This window comes from Trichosurus vulpecula, chromosome 4 (assembly GCF_011100635.1).
Source record: "Trichosurus vulpecula isolate mTriVul1 chromosome 4, mTriVul1.pri, whole genome shotgun sequence".
Taxonomy (NCBI): domain Eukaryota; kingdom Metazoa; phylum Chordata; class Mammalia; order Diprotodontia; family Phalangeridae; genus Trichosurus; species Trichosurus vulpecula.
Window position 1 is genome coordinate 74,297,303 of NC_050576.1, and position 18,759 is coordinate 74,316,061.

An 18,759-nucleotide genomic window follows, 5' to 3' on the forward strand; every position below is an offset into this window, starting at 1 on the left:
CAAAAACAAAATGGCCGCTAGCAGTCCTTTGTGGCCTTGTACTTCTGGAGTGTTGGTGGTAGAGTGGCAGAAGAGGGACATTAATTTTTCTTTTGGTATTCTAAATATTAGATAATTGGCTCATAACTGAGTTATATTCTGCTATACTGAAAAGTATATACTATACTATGCTACTGAAAGAACCAAATTGTAAATCTTGAGAATTTCACTACAAATGAAACCAGAAGATGAAAGGAAGGTTTAACTCAATAAATGGATGAGTGTCAGGGACTTTTTGGAGGGGCAAAATGTAAGAGTTTGTGTGGGACAAAAAACCACTGGCTCAAGTAAAAACAACAGAGATGTCTCAGTTTCTCAAGGTAGGAAAAAAAACAGAAGCTTTATTTGATCAAGTCTCGAGAATTGGGCATCTCCCACTACCAGGGCGGAGATAGTAGTGAAGAGAGGCAAGGGGGAGAAGGCAAGGAGGGGATATATATCCTTGTACAAACAATTCTAAGAAATCCCACCCCAGAGGCTGGACCCCTGTCCCCATTTGCAGGAACAAGTAGCCTCACAATCTAACCAGGAATAAGTTTTACCCAATACCAGCACAGAAACTACAGGATTACCTTATAGGGAAACTTTAATGTTAAGATGGCGGTTTGTAAGTAGGCTAGGGGAGGGGGAGAGGGGAATATCACCTGATTTCCCCGAAATCATATGATTTACAGGAAAACGAAACTTAGGCCTAGTGAGGTCCACATCCTAACTAAATTTGTACTATTTGAGTATCACCTTGCCTGAGTTATTCATAGGGAAGCTTTCACAATCTTGTATTCCACTCAAGTTGATTATATTGTGCACCCAAAGGCAACACAAAATATTTCATTTGAATACTTTATCCTCAGCACTGCCACAGAAGATCATCTCTCTAGTCTACCCCTTTTTTCATTATTTGCAAGATTGGACATGATATTTCATTAGTGTTCTTTATATTCTTGTTATAATGTATGTTCTGGTTCTGCTGTATTCTGCATCAGTTTATAAAAGTCTTTTCATTCTTTTTGAATTCCTTATAATTGTAATTTCTTATTCTGGCTTTTCATTTTACTGAAGGCCCAAAGTGATGTGCCCAATCATACAGAGGTCATAAGTTGCAGAGCTATGATTCAACTCTGATTCCAACTCCAGCAGTCTTCACTGCAGTTGTACTCGTCTTACTCAAAGTAGTTAACTATCCTGGTTATCTCTCCATCTTTGTTCTGAAAATTCTTTTGCTGTAGAGGGTTTTTCTGTATTAGTTCTGCAAGGTCCTTTGCATTTTCAGTGTTAATCCTTTGCCTTCCAACAGAATGCTTAGATTTGCTAGGAGATATCCTGGGACCTAAGCCTTGGCTTTTTAATTTTAAATGTATTGAGTTTCAAGTTTTTTTCAACCATTTAGAATTTTTATAGGAAAATCTAGTGTGGTTTTGACTGACTATTTGGTATGTAATCTTTTTCCTGTATAAGAATATTTTCTCTTGGTGTTTTGATTTTGAAGTTCAGTTATGATCTTCTGGGAGGGTTGTTTTATTTTTTTCCTTTGTAGAGGACTTCCTTCAGTTTGCAGTGTGTCACCCACTTTTTATTCTCAAAAATTTTCGTGAATGATGTCCTGAACTATGTGTAATGGGGGGAAGATGTCAGTCTTCTAGATCTGTTGCTTTATATACAATGCTTCCAAATCTTTTCCATGGTGGTTTTTTTTGGAGCTAGTTTTTCTGCTCCCCAAGCATTTGCTATTGTTTCTTCTATATTTGTTCTACTTATAGTTTTGTTCATATTTGAAAATTATTCATGTTACTTTGATGGCTTTTGCCATGATCTCCTCAGATTATTTAATTTCATTTAATTGTTCCCGTTATTTCTTAGCTGTATTCATGTTTTCTATGTCCTCTTGTCATTTTTAAAATTTCTAGTTATTTAATTTCATGTATATGTTTGTTACCCAGATGAAGCTATGTGGTGTTATAGCTAGAGCATTGGAGTGGCTATCAAGACATTTGAATTTCTGAACCTCATTCACACAACTAGCATTTATTAAGTACCTCTTACATATCAGGCCCTATGCTAGGGCTTGGCAGTACAAATCCAAAGAATAAAACAATCTCCACTCTTAAGGAACTTATATTCTAACTTCTTTCAATTTAAATTCTCAGTTTCCACATCTTTAAAATGAGGAAAGTACTAGTTACCTGCCTCACGTGGGGTTGTTGTAAGGGTCAAAATAAGTACTTTGCAAAACTTGAAAGTTCAATATAAATGTGAACTCTTATTAACAATTTGAGCCTTTCAGGATTTCTTACTTTGTTTATATTAAGAATTTTTTTAGTATACATTTTCATCACTTTCAATGCCTTTCCCCTTCTATTCCATTACATATATTTGTATGTGCGAGAGAGTGTGTGTGTATAATATATGTATTTTACTTAGAGTGTTCTTCAGCTGGCTCATTTTAAATGAGTTTCAATTTTCATGTAATAATAATAAATTTTACTTATGATATTTCTGTTCTCATTTTAAAAGGGAATAATAAGGCTCCCATATAGTCATTCTTTCCAGAAGGTAAAGTGCCCTCCCAGTGAATTTACTTACCTACTGCCTACAAAGAGAGCAGGTAGGTAGCACAATGGATAGTGTAGGGCCTGAGGTGAAGAAGACTCATTTTCCCCAATTCAAATCTAGCCTCAGACACTTAGTAGCTGTGTGACCCTGGGCAAGTCATTAAACCTTCTTTGCCTCAATTTCCTCATCTGTAAAATGAGCTGGAGAAGGAAATGGCAAACTACTCCAGTATCTTTGCCAAGAAAACCCCAAATCGGGTCATGAAGAGTTGGACATGATTGAAATGACTGAACACCAACTGCCTTCAAACAAACCTAAGCCGCCTTCATCCTTTAAAAAACAAAACAAAAGCCTTCACTAGACGCTGCCATCCCCTCAAGCTGTCATCTTATATCTTTCTTCCCCTTCTCAGCTAAACTTTAAGGAAAGGCTGTCTATATTTACTGGCTGTGTTCCCTCATTATCTTCAGAACCTCTGCAGTCTGGCTTCTGACCTCACCACTCAATTGAAACTGCTCTCTCCAGAGTTATCAGTGATCTACTGATTGCCAGATCTTTATGACGTGTTCTCAAGCCCCTTCTTCTTTGGTCCCTCTTCATTATTTGGTCTGACCACCTTCTCCTGGCTCCTCTTCCTTCTGTGGGTTTTTGTGACACTATTCTCTCTTGGTTCTCCTGCCTGTCTTACCACTTCATTTCATTTTCCTTTGCTGGATCATCCTTTCATGTGCATTCCAAGCTGTGTCCCAGACCCCCTTTTCTGTTCTCTGTAGCCTGTCTCACTTGGTGCACTGGCCTACTTACTTTACTTGTGTATGCCATTCCATTTCCTCTTTCTAGGCCTTTGTACTTGGCTGTGCCGCATGCATGTAATACACTTCTTTGCTTCTGCCTCTTAGAATCCCTGCTTTCTATAAGATGCAGCTTGAGCAGCACCTTTGACATAAAGTTTTTCCTGATAACCAGTGACCTCAAACCAGTGACCTCAGTTAATATTACCCTGCATCTATTTTGTTTGAATCTATAGATGTGTTTTTTCTGCCAATAAAATACAAATTCCTCTAGCAACTCTCCAGGCAAAGACTGTTTCAACTTTTCTCTTTACATAACCAGGTGCTAGCACAGTATCTGGTACATATGAGGCACTTGAGTGAGTATTCTTTAGAAATGTCCAGTACTTTCAAATATAGTGGAAAAATGCTATTCAAGTTGAAAAAAAAATGTAAAATTTCTGGTGGGCACCAAACAAATTGCTTTAGAGGTAGAGAAGTTCTGGAAGGTAGAAGATGAAATCCACTTACTTTCCATTTTTGCTGTTCTTTTGCTTTCTTGACATTGTTTCTATCACCAAATTGCTTCACTTCTGGGTCCAAGATACCTAACATATCCAGCATTTTACGGAACTAGTTGTAGATAATTTTAAAGAAATTTTCATAAATATTTATACTGTCTTCCCTTTTGCCTTAAAATATTCTGTACCTGTCTCCCAAAAGTTAAGATTTAAGAAAAGCTAAAAATATTCAAGTTTCTGAAGCACCTGGGGGGGGTGGTGCTAATCCTGTTTAGGAATAGTTAGGTATTTTTAATTCTTGTCAGCTAAAGTCATCTAGTCTGAAATTTTCTTTTCTCTAGGTTGCATCCAAATTTCCACAGGGATTGCTTATTTCTAAGCTGCTTGGAGAGTTTGAGGTGAGAATTTTGTTTTCTCTTGTACCAGTTAGAGCCTTGTAAAGTTTCTCTTCCTAGGGAGAGTTAGAAATCATTCTGCTTCTTCACTGGTCATCCAGTGTGCCTTAATTTTTTTTTGGTAGTTTAATTATTATGTCATTAAGGCAGTGTGATATAGTGGAAAGGGCTAAGAACCTAGACTCAGACGACCTGAGTTCAAGTTTCATCTATATGCCTTACTAGCAGTGTGACTTTAGACAAGTCACCTAATGCCCACAAACCTCAGTTTCCCTCTTCATAAAATGGGGATAATATTTGTAATAGCTACCTTCTAGGATTGTTGCGAAGGTTAAATGAGTTAATTCACTTAAAACACTTGATGACAGTTTACATGTGTATGTACATTTTCACATAATTCATTTTATATGACCCATTTCCCATCGCATTATTTCTTTCTTCATTCTTATTGTTTTCTTTGCAGAAAGAAAAAAGGTTTGAGAACACTAATATGTAAATGTATTAATGGAAGGTAATTTTTAAAAATGCTACAAGAGAGTGTATGTTTTCAAAATAGAGTAAAAAAGAGACCCAGCTTGAACAGTTTAAGTATCAGTATTGAGGTTGTTGAGTTTAGATGTAAACTCTTGAGCTATGCCATCGTTGTGACAAAGGATTAATATTAGTTCTCTGCTTTATAATGGATACGGTGAAAATACTGCCCAGCACTGTCCAGTAAAAAGATATATATAAAAGGTTTTATGATAACCTTGTTGAACTTTTTTTGTTTGCTTTTTTTCTCCTTTTTTGTTGGCATTTTGTTTAAACTTCTTGTACATAATGCTAATTAATAAAACTAAAATATCTTGACCCACTCATTGTGACGAAAAGATTTTCAGGTTAGTCTGTCAGTTGTAGAGGCACTATAGGTTTTAATGCACTAAGTCATTAACTAAAACACCTTCTGTTGGTGAGCTATTTACAGTTTAGTCTGGTGATTCTCTGGTGATTGCCCAGAAATGCCTAGTGTCATATTTCCTTATGTTCAACTTCTTTAAACAGAAACTCTGATATTCTGTATTTGATTGTACCCTAATATTTCATCGCTCCCCATGCCTCACCTCTCCTAATCCCATTCTTTGTCCTTATCTCCTTATCCAGATCTCTAGTCCCTCCACCTCTCAGTAGTTTTAGACCATTCCCTCTGTTCTGACCTCTCTTTCTGTCCGTTCTTTCCCCAGTAGTTATCCAACTCAACATTACACAGTCCTCTACTCTCAAATCCCTTGTTCTCTGTCACAGCTCATCCCTTGCCAAGCTCCAGCCTTGGATTACTCCCGTTATCTGCTTCTCTTGATAATGAATCTGGAAGAAATCAAACAACCCTGCTGATGGGACACTAGAAATTCAAGTTATTCATCTTCCATTTCCCTGCTCTTTTTACTAAATTGACAGTAAGGTGGCCCTTCTCCTTGCCCAGGCCAACCTCTCTCTACATATGCTTTTGATCCTGTCCCCTCCCATCTTCTCCAGTAGATTGCAACTTCATTATTTCTGATTCCACCTCTTTTGATCTTTAGCCTTTCCCTGTCTACTGGCTCCCTCCTGAGTTCAAACATACCAGGTCTCTCCCATCAATCATTTAACAAGCACCTTTTATGTCAGGCACGATGTTAAGCACTGGAGATACAAAGAGAAGCCAAAGACAGTCCTTACAAACAACTGTGTATAAACAGGATACATACAGGATAAACTGAGAACATCCACAGAGGGAAGGGGAAGGTATGTGAAAGATGTTACCAAGGCAGAATCAGTAGGACTTGGCAGCAAGATTGGATGTGGAGGGCAAATAATAAGGAGTCAAGGGTGACACTCGTGTTGTGAGCCTGAGTACTGTCATAACTAAGGAGAAGAAGAGGAGAGGATTTGGGGAGAAAGACGATGAATTCAGTTTGAGGTCTGTTGAGTTCGAGATCTCCAGTAGGCAGATGGAGATGCAAGACAAGGTCAGGAAGAGGCGAGGGCTGGATTTGTAGATTTGAGAATCCTCATCATTGAGATAATAATTGGAGCTGTGAGAGCTCGTGGGCTTGCCAAGTGAAATAGTTTAAAGGGGGAAGAGAAAAAGGGTCCGGGACAGAGCCCTGGGGGACACTGTGATTCACTATTAGCGAATATGCCCTGGACAAAGATCTAGAAAAAGTGACTGAGAAGGAATCAGGAGAATCTAGAGAGAAGACAGTATCAAAACAGCATCAGAGGCTACAGAGAGGTCAGAAAGGATGAGGACTGAGGAAACACCATCAGGTCTGGCAGTTAAGAATTCATCGGTAACTTTGGAGAGAAGAGTTTTGGTTGAACGATGAGGTCAGAAGTAAGAGGAAAGGTAGTGGAGATATTGATTGTATGTGGCCTGCTCAAGTTGTTTAGCTACAAAAGGATGAGAGAAGTGGGTCAGCAGGGAGGGTGGCTGGAGTGAGAGGATTTTTTGAGGGTGGAGAGACATGGGTATGTTTGTAGGCATTAAGGAAGCGAGTAGACAGGGAAAGATTGACGATAAGTGAGAGAGTGGGTGTGTTATAGTTTCTACATTGACATTTCCCATCTATGTATCCATTTCAAGTCTCTCCCCAGCATTCCCATAGAGCACTAGACCTGGAGTTAGGAAGACTTGAGTTCAAATCCAGCCTCAGAAACAGTGTGACCCTAGACAAATCACTTACTCTGTCTGCCTCAGTTTTTTCTTCTGTGAAATGGAGCTAAAATAGCACTTCTCAGAATTGTTGTGAGGATAAAATGAGACAATATTTGTAAAAAATAGATACTTTGTAAACTTTCAACTGCTATGGAAGTGCTAGCTATTACTATTATTATTTAAAACCAGATTGCTGGAGACATTTCAAACTTAACATGTTCAAAATTGAACTCCTCTTTTCCTCCAGATGTACTTCCTTATTTCTCTCACAGGCACCACTTCTAACCTGCCAGGCTCATAACCTTGACCCCTCACTTGTCACACTACACTTCCAATCACTTGCCAGATTGTGTTGTTTCTGCCTCTACAACACTACCACCTTAGTTCGAGCTCTCATTGCTTTTTGCGTGGCTTATTGCAAAGTGTGCTACATTGTCTCCTTGCCCCAAGTCTCCTTCTGATGTCATCTTTCACATTGCCGCTAAAGTGTTTTTAGGATTCCTTTACTCAGCTAACTCTAGTGGCTTCCTTTTGCTTCTAGAATCAAATAGAGACTTCTATGATTAGCTTTTAAATCCCATTTCTTTCCAATCATATTGCACCTTTTCCCCTCTCTCACTCCGATCTAGCCAAACTGGTCTTCTTTCTTTCCTTAGATATGACCTGCCCTCTAGTGCCTCCATGACTTTTCTCTGGCTATTCCCCATACCTGGTATGCACTTCCTCTTCACTTCTGCCTCATGGAATCCCTCTCTTCTTTCAAGACCCAATTCAAACAACAGCTTAGCCTTTCCTGATCTCAACTGCTCATGACCTCCCCCTCAAACTACCTTGTATTTAATTTCTTTGTAATTATTTGTGTGTGTGTGTACGCTCCTCTATTAGAATGTAAGCTCTTTTGAGATTAGGGATTGTTTCATTCATTGTTTTTGTTTTGTAGCACTTAACATAGTGCCTGGCTTAATTAGTGCTTATTAATTGATCGTCAGTTTCCTTCTGCTCTTCATTTCAATTTCAATTTTTTTTTGATGACAGGCAGTTTTTAAAGAGCCACTTTCACCAAAGAGATTGGGATTTTTAAACGTTGCAGAGCTTGTTGGATCTCTTAGTGACATTCTCCATGTTGAGTTCAGAGAAGGTGAACAAGACTTGTTGGTGTTTGATGCAGAAATGAAGCATTTGACAATGGGTGAGTTGAAATTCATTATGTAAAACTGGCCAAAATGACCCACCACTGTGACCTATGATAGGATAAACCAGGATGAAATACAAGAATACGTAACACAGATAGCATCTGGACATTCATGCACATTTGAGAGAATCTTGAATTGCATGGGGGGAAGGCAGAGTGTAGTTTGCACGATGGTTTCATTTAAAATTCCACCATATTATTTTAGTCTTTCTTCATGACACGTCTTTCAGGTCAAGGCAGCACATTCTGAGCTTTATAGGTACCTTTTAATGTTAAGTAGAGGAAAGGAACTCAGGGGTAATCTGAAAAATATGATGAACTTTTTCAGCCTATAAAGATTGGTTTTATTAATCTCTTTTCAAGAATGGGTTAAATTGGCATAAACGCACATTTGCAGCTTAATATACAATGTTATGTGCATACATGGTGAGTTTACTTATTGGAACACAAAGTAAGAATGAAATAGAGAGTTACTAGTTCAGCTTAGGATTGTTTAATACCAAAATATATGATGATTTTTAATATTAAGGCTATGCGACCGAGCAATGAATATGGCTACAAAGATAGTAGAGAATAGAATTTTATATTGGTGTGTTATGTGAGGTTAATTATTCTTTTATTGTTTCAGCTGCACATTAATTCTAGCACTTGAACTTTTAGATACTACTTTTGTTGAAAGTAGGGCCTAGCCTTGTGTAAAATTGACTCTGAAAATCTTTATACGTGTATATGCCGATTCAGTGCTTGACTCATTTTTCAGATGGAAGGCTGAGTTGATGGCTTATGCTTTATGGTGAATGACCTCTAATTGTAATTCACTAACAGTAATTGGTGACTTCATTTATAGTGAGAAAGGAAGCCCTAGTCTCGATACTGTAGGGTAGTTAAATTTGCTTTTTCTCTTTAGCATTGATTTTTACTTCTGATAATTTTTATTGCTATTTTTTGCTTTTGCATCATTTTCATTTCCTAGTATATCATTTCCTATTATATTATTGCATATATTCCTTCCCTACCCTCACCTAGCTAAGCTATCTGATATGTACTTTCAAAAAACTCTTTCACTTGCTCTTTTACAAAATCAGTCACTTCCTAATGACACTACTCCGCTTTCTCTTCCCTAAAAACGAACCTTCTCTGGTAATAAAGAAATACAGTTAAACAAAAATAAATCAACAGCCTGCTCTTGTAGTCAGGCGTGCTTCAGTGTGTGTGTGTGTGTGTGTGTGTGTGTGTGTGTGTGTGTGTGTGTGTGTGTGTGTGTGTGTGTGTGTATCTGTGTGTGTGTGTGTGTCTGTGTGTGTGTGTGTGTCTGTGTGTCAGTGTAAGAGAGAGAGAGAGAAATGACCTTTTTCTGTCTCTCTCTAAAAGTATATGATACTTTGGAGTGGGCTAGTGCTATACACATGTATTTGTAACTTGTGCCATTTAATTTCATTTTGGAATTTAATATGATATAACACTTCCTAAGTAAATATCTACATACTTCTTCCAACACAGTAACAAACCCAGCTATTTTAAAGGGTTATTTTATTGACTTGCAGTCTTTGTGTAAAAAGAGAAGCTTTGATAGATCCAGAGCTCTTTGATTGAAGGTGATAAAAACTGTAAATATCTGAACCAGAAGGAACTTTAGAGAGAGAGAGATGTTTAGATAAAGGCTCCCCGCCCCTCCCCCCCCCCTTTTTTTTTACACATAAGGAAACTGACACTTAGTTGAAATAACTTGTTTCAAGAGTAGAGCCAGGACTGAACCTTGGCTTCAAGAAAACTGAGCCCCCAAATTAGCCTAAAGAATGTCCCTTACTGATCAGCTCCCACTCAGAGCTAATTCCGCAGGTGCTTCAGTTTTGTTGCTATTTATTTTTAAAGATTAAAGCTCCTTTATTCCTCTTAAACTTTTGCATCCTTTTGTGTGGTGATGGTTTATTTGGGAATGATTTTGGGATGTTAAGAGGGTGTAAGGAGATGCAGTGGACGGATGAGTGATTGCTGCTTAATCTAAGGACCAAAGAGCGGTAAAGAACTCAGCCCTTGTACCTTTTTCTTGCCCAGGATGCTGACAATCCAAGGCCAGGCATTTTTGTGGGCATGAAGGAGAGAGCGCATTTGTAGTATTGAATAATTATTTTAAAGTAGTTTTTGTCATGTTTGCCAAGTACTGTTACTGTGGAGCACTTGCTGAGACATGGAAATATCAACAATATTTGTAAATATTTTTGTGTTGCAGTGGATTTTATCTGTTCTATTCTATACCCACTAACAGCCTAAAATGGTTCTTTTTGAGATTTTACTGTCCTTTGGTCTGGGTTTTTTAGATGGTTCTGAAGTGATTCTTAGGGAATAGTGTAAAGGGTACGTGGTTTCAAAGTACATCTTGAGAATGTTCTGATAAATCCCTTGGTATTACATTTTCTTGTAGGGAGCAGTATCGTGTCATATGAACATCTTGTTATGTGAAATTAGTTGAGGAATGTCCTGAGAAGAATTCAGGCATTATTATTGAGATATTATGAGGCTCTTCCACCTGTGAGAAGTTAGCCCTTCCCGTAAAAGCAATCACCCGAGTTGAGATGAAATGAATAAATTGGAAACCAAAGCTTTGTAGTACAGTCTCATGTGCATAGGACATTTTAACTTTGGCTATTTAAGATGTGGTTGTTTTACCTTTCAATGATGAATGTTTGGTCTAGATAAGAAAATAGAAGGTAAAGCCAATATCTCCAGTCCCCCCAGAGATTCCCTGTCATCTCTGGATATTAAGGACACTGCCTGGAATTATTCTGTGGAAAAGCATAGAGATGTAGAGGAGACAGTCTGCAAGAAATTCAACCTGGTCATGAAGCCTATGCCCCTGGTGAGTGGAATTTAACAACTTTGACTTTTAGATTTTTAGAAGTAATATGGATGGTGACTTAAATGAGTTAAATTGAACTAAAATATCTTTTTACAAAGATCTGTTTCCAAAAGCAACTTTTCTTCCTGAACATTATATTTTGTTGGTCTGAGGTCACTAAATTGAGCGCCTGCCATTGTTACTGGCTTTTCCTGTTGGCATGTTAGTTTTCAGTTATGGCTGAGGAAGACTTGACAACTTTCTTACCATTTTATGTTTGATTTAACCACCACTGTTTGTCAAAATTTGTATCAAAAATTTGGGAATGTTTTGGAGAAAGAGTTAAGGTACCCCATTTTTGCTTTTACTGGTCTCAAGCCTCAACAGCAAAGCCCAGAACACACCTCTGACCTCTAGGTTACTGCTGCACTCTTTCTATCCTTCATTCTCCCACTGACCTTTTCCCTTTTCCTTTCTTGGAGAGGATCTAAAACATGGGAACATTCTGGAACTTGTGCTACAGCTTTTTAGTAGGTAGTCCGTGGTGATGAGGGGGTGAGAGTGGGATAGGGTGGGCATGAAGGAAATGAGTTTGAAAACTTGTTTCTCACATTGGTTGTGGCGTGGGGCAGTGTGATAGTGTCTGTTGCTAAGGGACTCACCCATTGTGGGGCTGGAGGAGGATTTATCTGAGCAGTTATTATGAGAAGTAGAATATCATTTCTCTCATGTAGCCGTTGCTTTGCCTAGCTCGTGATGGCACCATAGTGTTTAGAGTCATACTTTTTATGTTCATATTGCTTGCAGCACATGGGAATGAAACAGTCACAGCTCAACCTGGAGATGTCAGGATACGAGATCCCACCAGATGCTGTGCAGAACAGGAAGCTCTGCAGCCTTCCGGCATTAGATAGCAGTACCCTAGTAGGGGTCTTTGTAGAGTATATAATCTCTCCGAGTCAGTTTTATATCCGAATCTATAGCAGAGATTCATCAGAGCTACTTGAGGATATGATGATTGAAATGAGGTAAGGAACAGAGTGCTTGCCTGAATTTTTTTTCCACTTGAAATTGTTTCTGTTTAATATCCCAGTCCTTTGTTATTAAATCTTAATGCAAAGGTTTCTTTGTTTAATGTTGCTCTGATTTATACATTTCTGAGATTATCTTTAGATATGATAATAATAGTCCATATACAGTAATAATGAGGCAGCTAGGTGCCATACAGTGGGTGGAACACTCAGCCTGGAGTCAGGAAGACCTGAAATCAAATTCAGTTTCAGACACTAATTGGCTGTGTGACCCTGGGCAAGTTACATTATCTCTGCCTTCCTCAGTTTCCTTATCTGTAAGAAAGAAACTATTATAGCATCTACCTCAAGGGATTGTTGTGAGGATCAAGTGACATAATATTTGTAAAGTGTTTAGCACAGTGCCTGGCACGTTATAGGTATTTAAGAAACGCTTGTTTCCTTCCCTTGTTCCCAGTTCATGAGGATCATAAAATATTAGTGTTATCTATCTAACTCAATACCACATTTTGGTATTCTGTTCCATTTGGAGTCAGCTCTAATATTAAGCAGTTCTTCATTTTGAGCCAAAATACCTCCCTGTATCTTCTACTTGTTGGTCCTACTTCTGTCCTGTGGGGTTAAGCAAATCAAGTCTTGTTTCTGTTCCACATGAGAACTCATTATATCTTTGGAGATTGTCTTGATCATGTTACTCTTCTTTTCCAGGGTAAATCTATCTGTTCAGTTCATCTGATCCTTTTGTGCAATGTGTTGGATCGCCTTGCCACTTTTGTCACCCTCTTCTGTAGATACTCTGATTTGTCCGTGTCCTAAAATTTGGAAACCAGAACTATGCCTGTTACCTAAAATCTCAAGGCAAAGCATGGCATGATGATAATCTTTTTCTTTCGGTGCTTTTTTAATGCTTTTCCCTGTTAAATTTTAATCTTAAAATTTTTTATCTTCTGCATGAAAATATCTATAGCACTATATGTTGTTCATATATTCAGTAATACTTTTTTTTTGTATTCCCACAGTGCTTATCAGTAAAGTAGTCATTCAATAAATTCATGTTCAGTGAATCCTCTGCCTGTGATACTGGTCATAAATTGCATTGTATTATTTATTATTGTTGCCTTATTTCTTGTTAGTCAGTGTAAGGAGCCTCCAGTAAGGAAATTCTCTTTACCACAGCATATCAGTGCTTACTTTTTACCTCATTATTTTGAAGAGTTGCCTTGGACTCAGAGAGGTTAAGTGATTTGCCCAGAGTCAATACAGGGCAAATGTAGGACTTGAACCTAGATCCTTCTGGCTTCAAGGCCAGGTCTCCATTTACTATACTATATTGCCTCTCTGAAATCACAGGTTTGGATTAAAAAAAATGTTTCTGGTAGTTTTTTTTTAATTAGAGGAGAGAATTTTGAAGAGGGAAGAAAGAGATTTGTCTAAGAGTGGAAGAAAGAAAATCAATTGGGATTAATAAAGAAAATAAGAGAGGTACTACAGTGTGGTGACTACAGTTGGCCTTGAAACTAGGAAGAGCTGGGTTTGAGTCCTGCCTCTAATACTAAGTCACTTAGAGCTCTAGCCAGCTCCAGCTCTCTTACGTTATGACTCCCACCAGCATTGGCAGGAGTTTATTGCTGTGCCAGTGAAATTAGAGGTCTCATCCCTATCCCTAAAGAAAACAACTTTGGAAACTACAGGATACCTTACTTCATTATCTGCCTAGGTTTCCCTGCTCATGAAACTTACAAGAAAAATTGTTTCTGCTTTCTTTCATGATCGCTGTTTGTTTCTTTTGAAATTTTGCAGGCGTTGCTATTCCAATCAACTCGTGTCTGATCGCTATATCATGCCAGAATCTTTTATCCAACCTGGCCATCTCTGTTGTGTAAGGATTTCTGAGGATAAGTGGTGGTACCGAGTCATTATTCATCGAGTTCTTGGGAAGCAAGAAGTTGAGGTGTTCTACCCAGATTTTGGAAATTTGGGAACTGTTCAGAAGTCCTCTCTGAGGTTTCTCAAGTAAGTTAACAGATTTGACGGGATGAGTTTGGGTATTAGAATGTCCAGACCAGATAGGCCTGGAAATGCATCCTCTGTGGGTTCTTTTAAATTTACCTCTAGACCTGTACATTTCTCTACCTGGACCAGACTTTAGGTAAAGCACCGTTACTATGTTTCCTAGCTGTATTGCCAACAGGATCTATTCGCCCACTTGCCTTTGTGTCTCTCTTTCTCCTTTATTGAATGGATTATGAGGTTAGCTACCATTGAATTTGCTTTGTGGGGGATGCTATGATCAACCTTGTTAAATATACAGGGCTAAGACTGTGAAGTTTTTTTAGAAGTATGTTAAGCGTTCATGGATTTGGATCTCTTTTATAGGTGCTGCTACACCAAGCTTCCTGCTCAGGCCATTCCTTGTTCCCTGGCTTGGGTGAGGCCCATAGAGGTACGTGTATGTACATAGCTTATTCTGACATTGTAAAATTATTCATTTAAGAACAGTAAAACTTACTTAGACTAATTGGGGCTCCCTTTCTCACAGAAGATGTCTAAAATTAATTTTTTTAGTGTCTGAATTTAAAGTACAAACAGAAGAAATTAAAACTAGATCAGAAAAGTTAGGCCTTGAGATCCGCATTAATGAATAAGAATCTAGAGCTGAAAAGGAAGTTGGATCAAATTCTTCATTTTATAGATAAACTAAACACCAGGGAGGTGAAGTGACTTATGCCGTGTCAGCAGCTTATTAGTGACAGGAGCAGAGCCAACACAAGTCTTCTGACTCCCGGTTTAGTTCTTTCCATTGTACTGCAGTATGTAGTTTCAGTGCCTGGAAAATAATAAACACTTAATAAAGGACTTTTTCATAATAAATGTTTGTTGTCCTTTTAAGGAACTATTTTTACTTCTGAATTATCCTTAGCTTGGTATGAATTTCCTAAAGTTACACACAGATTTTACCTGCTGAATTCGTCTCTTTATGTTGATGAGTGGTGCTATGTTTTGTTTATGGAAAGGAAGAGCATGATTAACGTGGCTCTGAAGTCACGAGACAGTGGCTACAGATACAGTTTCACTTTATAGTGGATTTTTTGCATATGTTTTTCTTACCCAACTCTAGACAAATAGAAGGAAACGCACAGTAACTCACCCATAAATCCTTTGTGCTAAATCTCACTGGTCAGCTCTGTTTCAGGAGCATTGGACACCCCAAGCAATTTTGCAGTTCCAGAAGCTGTGTGGCTTGAAGCCGTTGGTGGGGGTAGTGGATGAATATGTTGATGGAGTCCTCAACCTCTTTCTGTGTGACACATCCTCAAATGAAGACATCTATTTCCATCACGTCCTGAGAGTGGAAGGCCATGCCATTGTCTGCCGAGAAAACGTCCCATCTAAGGTAGATGGTTCTGGCTGTATTTTATATTGCAGAATAATTAAAGACTCAATCCAGAAGGTTACTTTGTCAACCTTAACTTTGATGCAGCAGTGGAATTTCTACTTTGCTTAAGTGAAGATTTTCAGCTGATGACAATCTAGATGGCATAGTGGATGGAATGGTTATAGCACTGGTCCCAGAGTCAGGAAGACTTGAGTTCAAATCCAGCCCTAGACACTGACTTCATAACTCTGGGCAGGTCATTTCCTCTCTATTTGTCTCAGTTTGTTCAGTCATAAAATGTGGCTCTTAACAGCATTTATCTCCTAGGGTTGTTGGAGGGATCAATGAGATATTTGTAAAGCTCTTGGCACAATGCCTGGCACATAGTAGGAACTATGTAAATGTTTATTCTCTTCCCATGAACCTCAGATATTGTGACCTGAAGTAAAAAACTTCCCTTATGTGTTGTTTCCCACACTGATTTTACTCTCTAAGCTATAATTTCCTGTTTGTTAAGTTTAATTTTAAATAGGCATTTAAATTTATACAGTCAGGGAATTATGCCATTGTTGAGAAATCCCTTAAATCAGCAAAGAGATTCTAGTATCCTAACATTCTATACCTTGAAAAATATGAGGTCTATTAAATTTATTTTTCTACTTGAGCTGTAATTTTTTTACTTCACTAAATTGTGTGTGTCTTGTGTTTAAATCCTAGGGTTTCAGAGAGCTCAACCCCTTAGCCTTGTATACAAAATGCAGTCCAAGGCCTGAAGAGCCTGGTTTGACAGAACTGGGTCTTCCTTCCCATCAGCATTACTTTAATGAAGACCGAGAAATAACAAGCCCAGAAAATGAATTGGTACCCCCGGTAGGAAGCTTTTTTTAAAAAGTACCTTATTTCATACAACTCATCTACACGAACCTTTTGTTCTAATCTAGCTACTTTCTTCATTCTCATTCCTGCTCTTCCCATTACCTTTGCAAAATTCTTATTTCTTCTCTTCCACCAATCCATTGTTACGCTTACTCTGAGATTCAGCTCATATCACTTCTTCAGGAAACCTTAGGCTCTATCCACTTAGTGGTCTTTTCTTTCATAGTTACTATAGCCATCCTAGGGTCTATTATGTAAGCTAGAGCTTACTGCCTGGTTTCATTCTCATTCCATGCAAGAAGGTCTTAACTGCTACCAAAGTAGAATGATACCGCAGAAAACATACTCGACTGGGAGTTAGGAGACCCAGGTCCTAGTCCCAGTTCTGTGACTTAAATAGCTTTGTGACCTAAGGAAATCACTTAACAGCTCTGAGCCTTAGTTAGGTCAGTACTGGTGCTACAGTTGTTTATCTGGCTTTGTGGTTCAAAAAGTACACTTTTTAATCTTTGCGAGGCTTTTTTTCTCTTTGAATGTATCATAAAAATGTCTCCATATGTTGACAGAATACTTGTAACTTTTGGTGTTTAAGAGAATAATGTAGATTATCTGTGTAATTATTTAGGATGACTTTATAGATTGGTAGAAAGAAAAAGAAAAAGGCTATTTTTGACCACAGTGGTACTATCACATGCTTTGAAAAACTTTAAATTATGATTGTAGCATTTATATGAATATTTACCTCCACATTTTCTAAAAGCAGATTTTAAATTTTTTATTTTGACTTTCCATCAGAATTAATGTTTAGGATCTGATGTTTTCTGAAAACTGAATTGTTTAGCTTTGTTGCTTTAATATTGAATCAGAAGGACTTCATTACTTTTGCCTCACAGTTCTGATAGCCTTAATATTGCACAAAATTGACATTATCATTTCTATGGATGTGAATATAAGGCAGTAGCTTATGGAAGGAGAGTCAGTGTCTAATCTTTTTTTACTTCTTCTAAAAAAAACAATTTTTTATTATTGTGAACTTGAGGATATAAAGAAAGAAAAGAATTATATAAGACTATAATCTGTTACATATAGTAATATTTTATATATGTATATATATGCACATATGAATTTGTATATGCACATGTGTATGTATTTGTGTTGTATAAGACTGTAAACTTCTTTTACATACAGTTTTTAAAAATTTTTATATGTGCATGTATATATAATGTATGTGTATGTAAAATTAGCAGTGTCTAATTCTGTGACTCCTAGCTCAGAAGATGAAATGATGTGGTTCAGAAGCTGTGGCTTCTTTGTTGTGTCTCAGCTTCCCTTTCAGAATTTTAAGTTTGCAAGAAACTGTATCTAAGATATGATCGGATGTGATTTGTCCCTCCACCTAAGATTCGTTTAGAGATTCACCTGACAATAATTTATGGTTCCCAGTCCATAAGTTGATTTATTGTAGCTGATGGCAGAGATTAAAGTAAGAGCAGAACAGTGTTTGTTCCAGTGCAGTAGTTTTCCACTTTGGAGCATTCTGTGGGCTTCTTATTTTATCTTATTTTATATTTTTGAAATAAATGTTGCCCATGGAGTGAGCAGGTGTAGAAAAAATATGAAATTGCTTTTCTTTTCATGTCTGCTAGACAAGTATTGGTGACCAAAAGTCTATCAGTTACCTGGAACCTGAAGCTGAGGTGCCATTTCTGGGTTCAGACATAGTTTCATCAGAAGCCCAAGATGAGGATTGTAAAGAAAACCAAGAGGTACCTACCCAGACCCCACAGAATTGAAGTCAGAAAATGAGGTTGGAGAAGAAGGGAGTTTTTCAAAACAGAAAAGTTTAATAAAGTGTTGATTGAAGGGAAATGAAATGAGAAACAGCTGTGTAAAGTGACTACTTATAATGTCTCCGAATAACCCCCAGAAGCATGAATTGCAGATCCTTTAGTACTGGTTTAGGAGAATCAAGAAGAGTTAGTATGGCACAACCCTGCTGTATTCCTTGGTACCTTATACACAGCTTTTTAAACAAAATAAAACAAAAAATGGTGATTAAGAAAGTCTTTAAGCAGTACAGACTGAAGTGTGGGGCCTGAAAGGAACAGTAAATCATAGTTGGTTTCTATTTCTTTCTTTTTAATTCCTTTTCAGCTAGAGTATCCTATTGAGATGCCATACCTCGAGTCAGTGTCTATAGGTGACGATGTTTGGGATGAAAACTGGCTGCCTCTACAGACTGACAGAGAGAAGAGAAATGGGAATGCCTCACTTTTATTTACATCAGGACTTACTGGAAGGAAGCAGTGTCAGCCATGCAAAGAATCACTGCAGAAGGTTAGAGCTTTGGGAGGAAAGGAAACATCTCTACAGAGAGATGGATGTTTAAGTTTAAGCACAAGGTCCTGTGGATCTTAGGATTCATATATACTTATCAACCTAAATTCAGAAGACCCTGTAATAAATTTTATGTCAACAATAAATATTTTTGTACAACTA

At 37.8% G+C, this 18,759-nt stretch overlaps 1 protein-coding gene across 1 annotated transcript in view; it reads left to right on the forward strand.

Annotated features, from left to right (window-relative positions):
- Nucleotides 1-18,759, forward strand: part of TDRD5 (tudor domain containing 5) — a 56,214-nt gene that overhangs the window by 18,090 nt on the left and 19,365 nt on the right. The window contains exons 6-15 of the mRNA XM_036755935.1: nucleotides 4,222-4,278; nucleotides 7,985-8,138; nucleotides 10,835-10,998; nucleotides 11,785-12,005; nucleotides 13,809-14,021; nucleotides 14,385-14,451; nucleotides 15,202-15,402; nucleotides 16,102-16,254; nucleotides 17,907-18,026; nucleotides 18,415-18,597. Coding sequence (XP_036611830.1) covers nucleotides 4,222-4,278; nucleotides 7,985-8,138; nucleotides 10,835-10,998; nucleotides 11,785-12,005; nucleotides 13,809-14,021; nucleotides 14,385-14,451; nucleotides 15,202-15,402; nucleotides 16,102-16,254; nucleotides 17,907-18,026; nucleotides 18,415-18,597 — 1,533 coding nt within the window. The remainder of the gene's footprint in view (nucleotides 1-4,221; nucleotides 4,279-7,984; nucleotides 8,139-10,834; nucleotides 10,999-11,784; nucleotides 12,006-13,808; nucleotides 14,022-14,384; nucleotides 14,452-15,201; nucleotides 15,403-16,101; nucleotides 16,255-17,906; nucleotides 18,027-18,414; nucleotides 18,598-18,759) is intronic.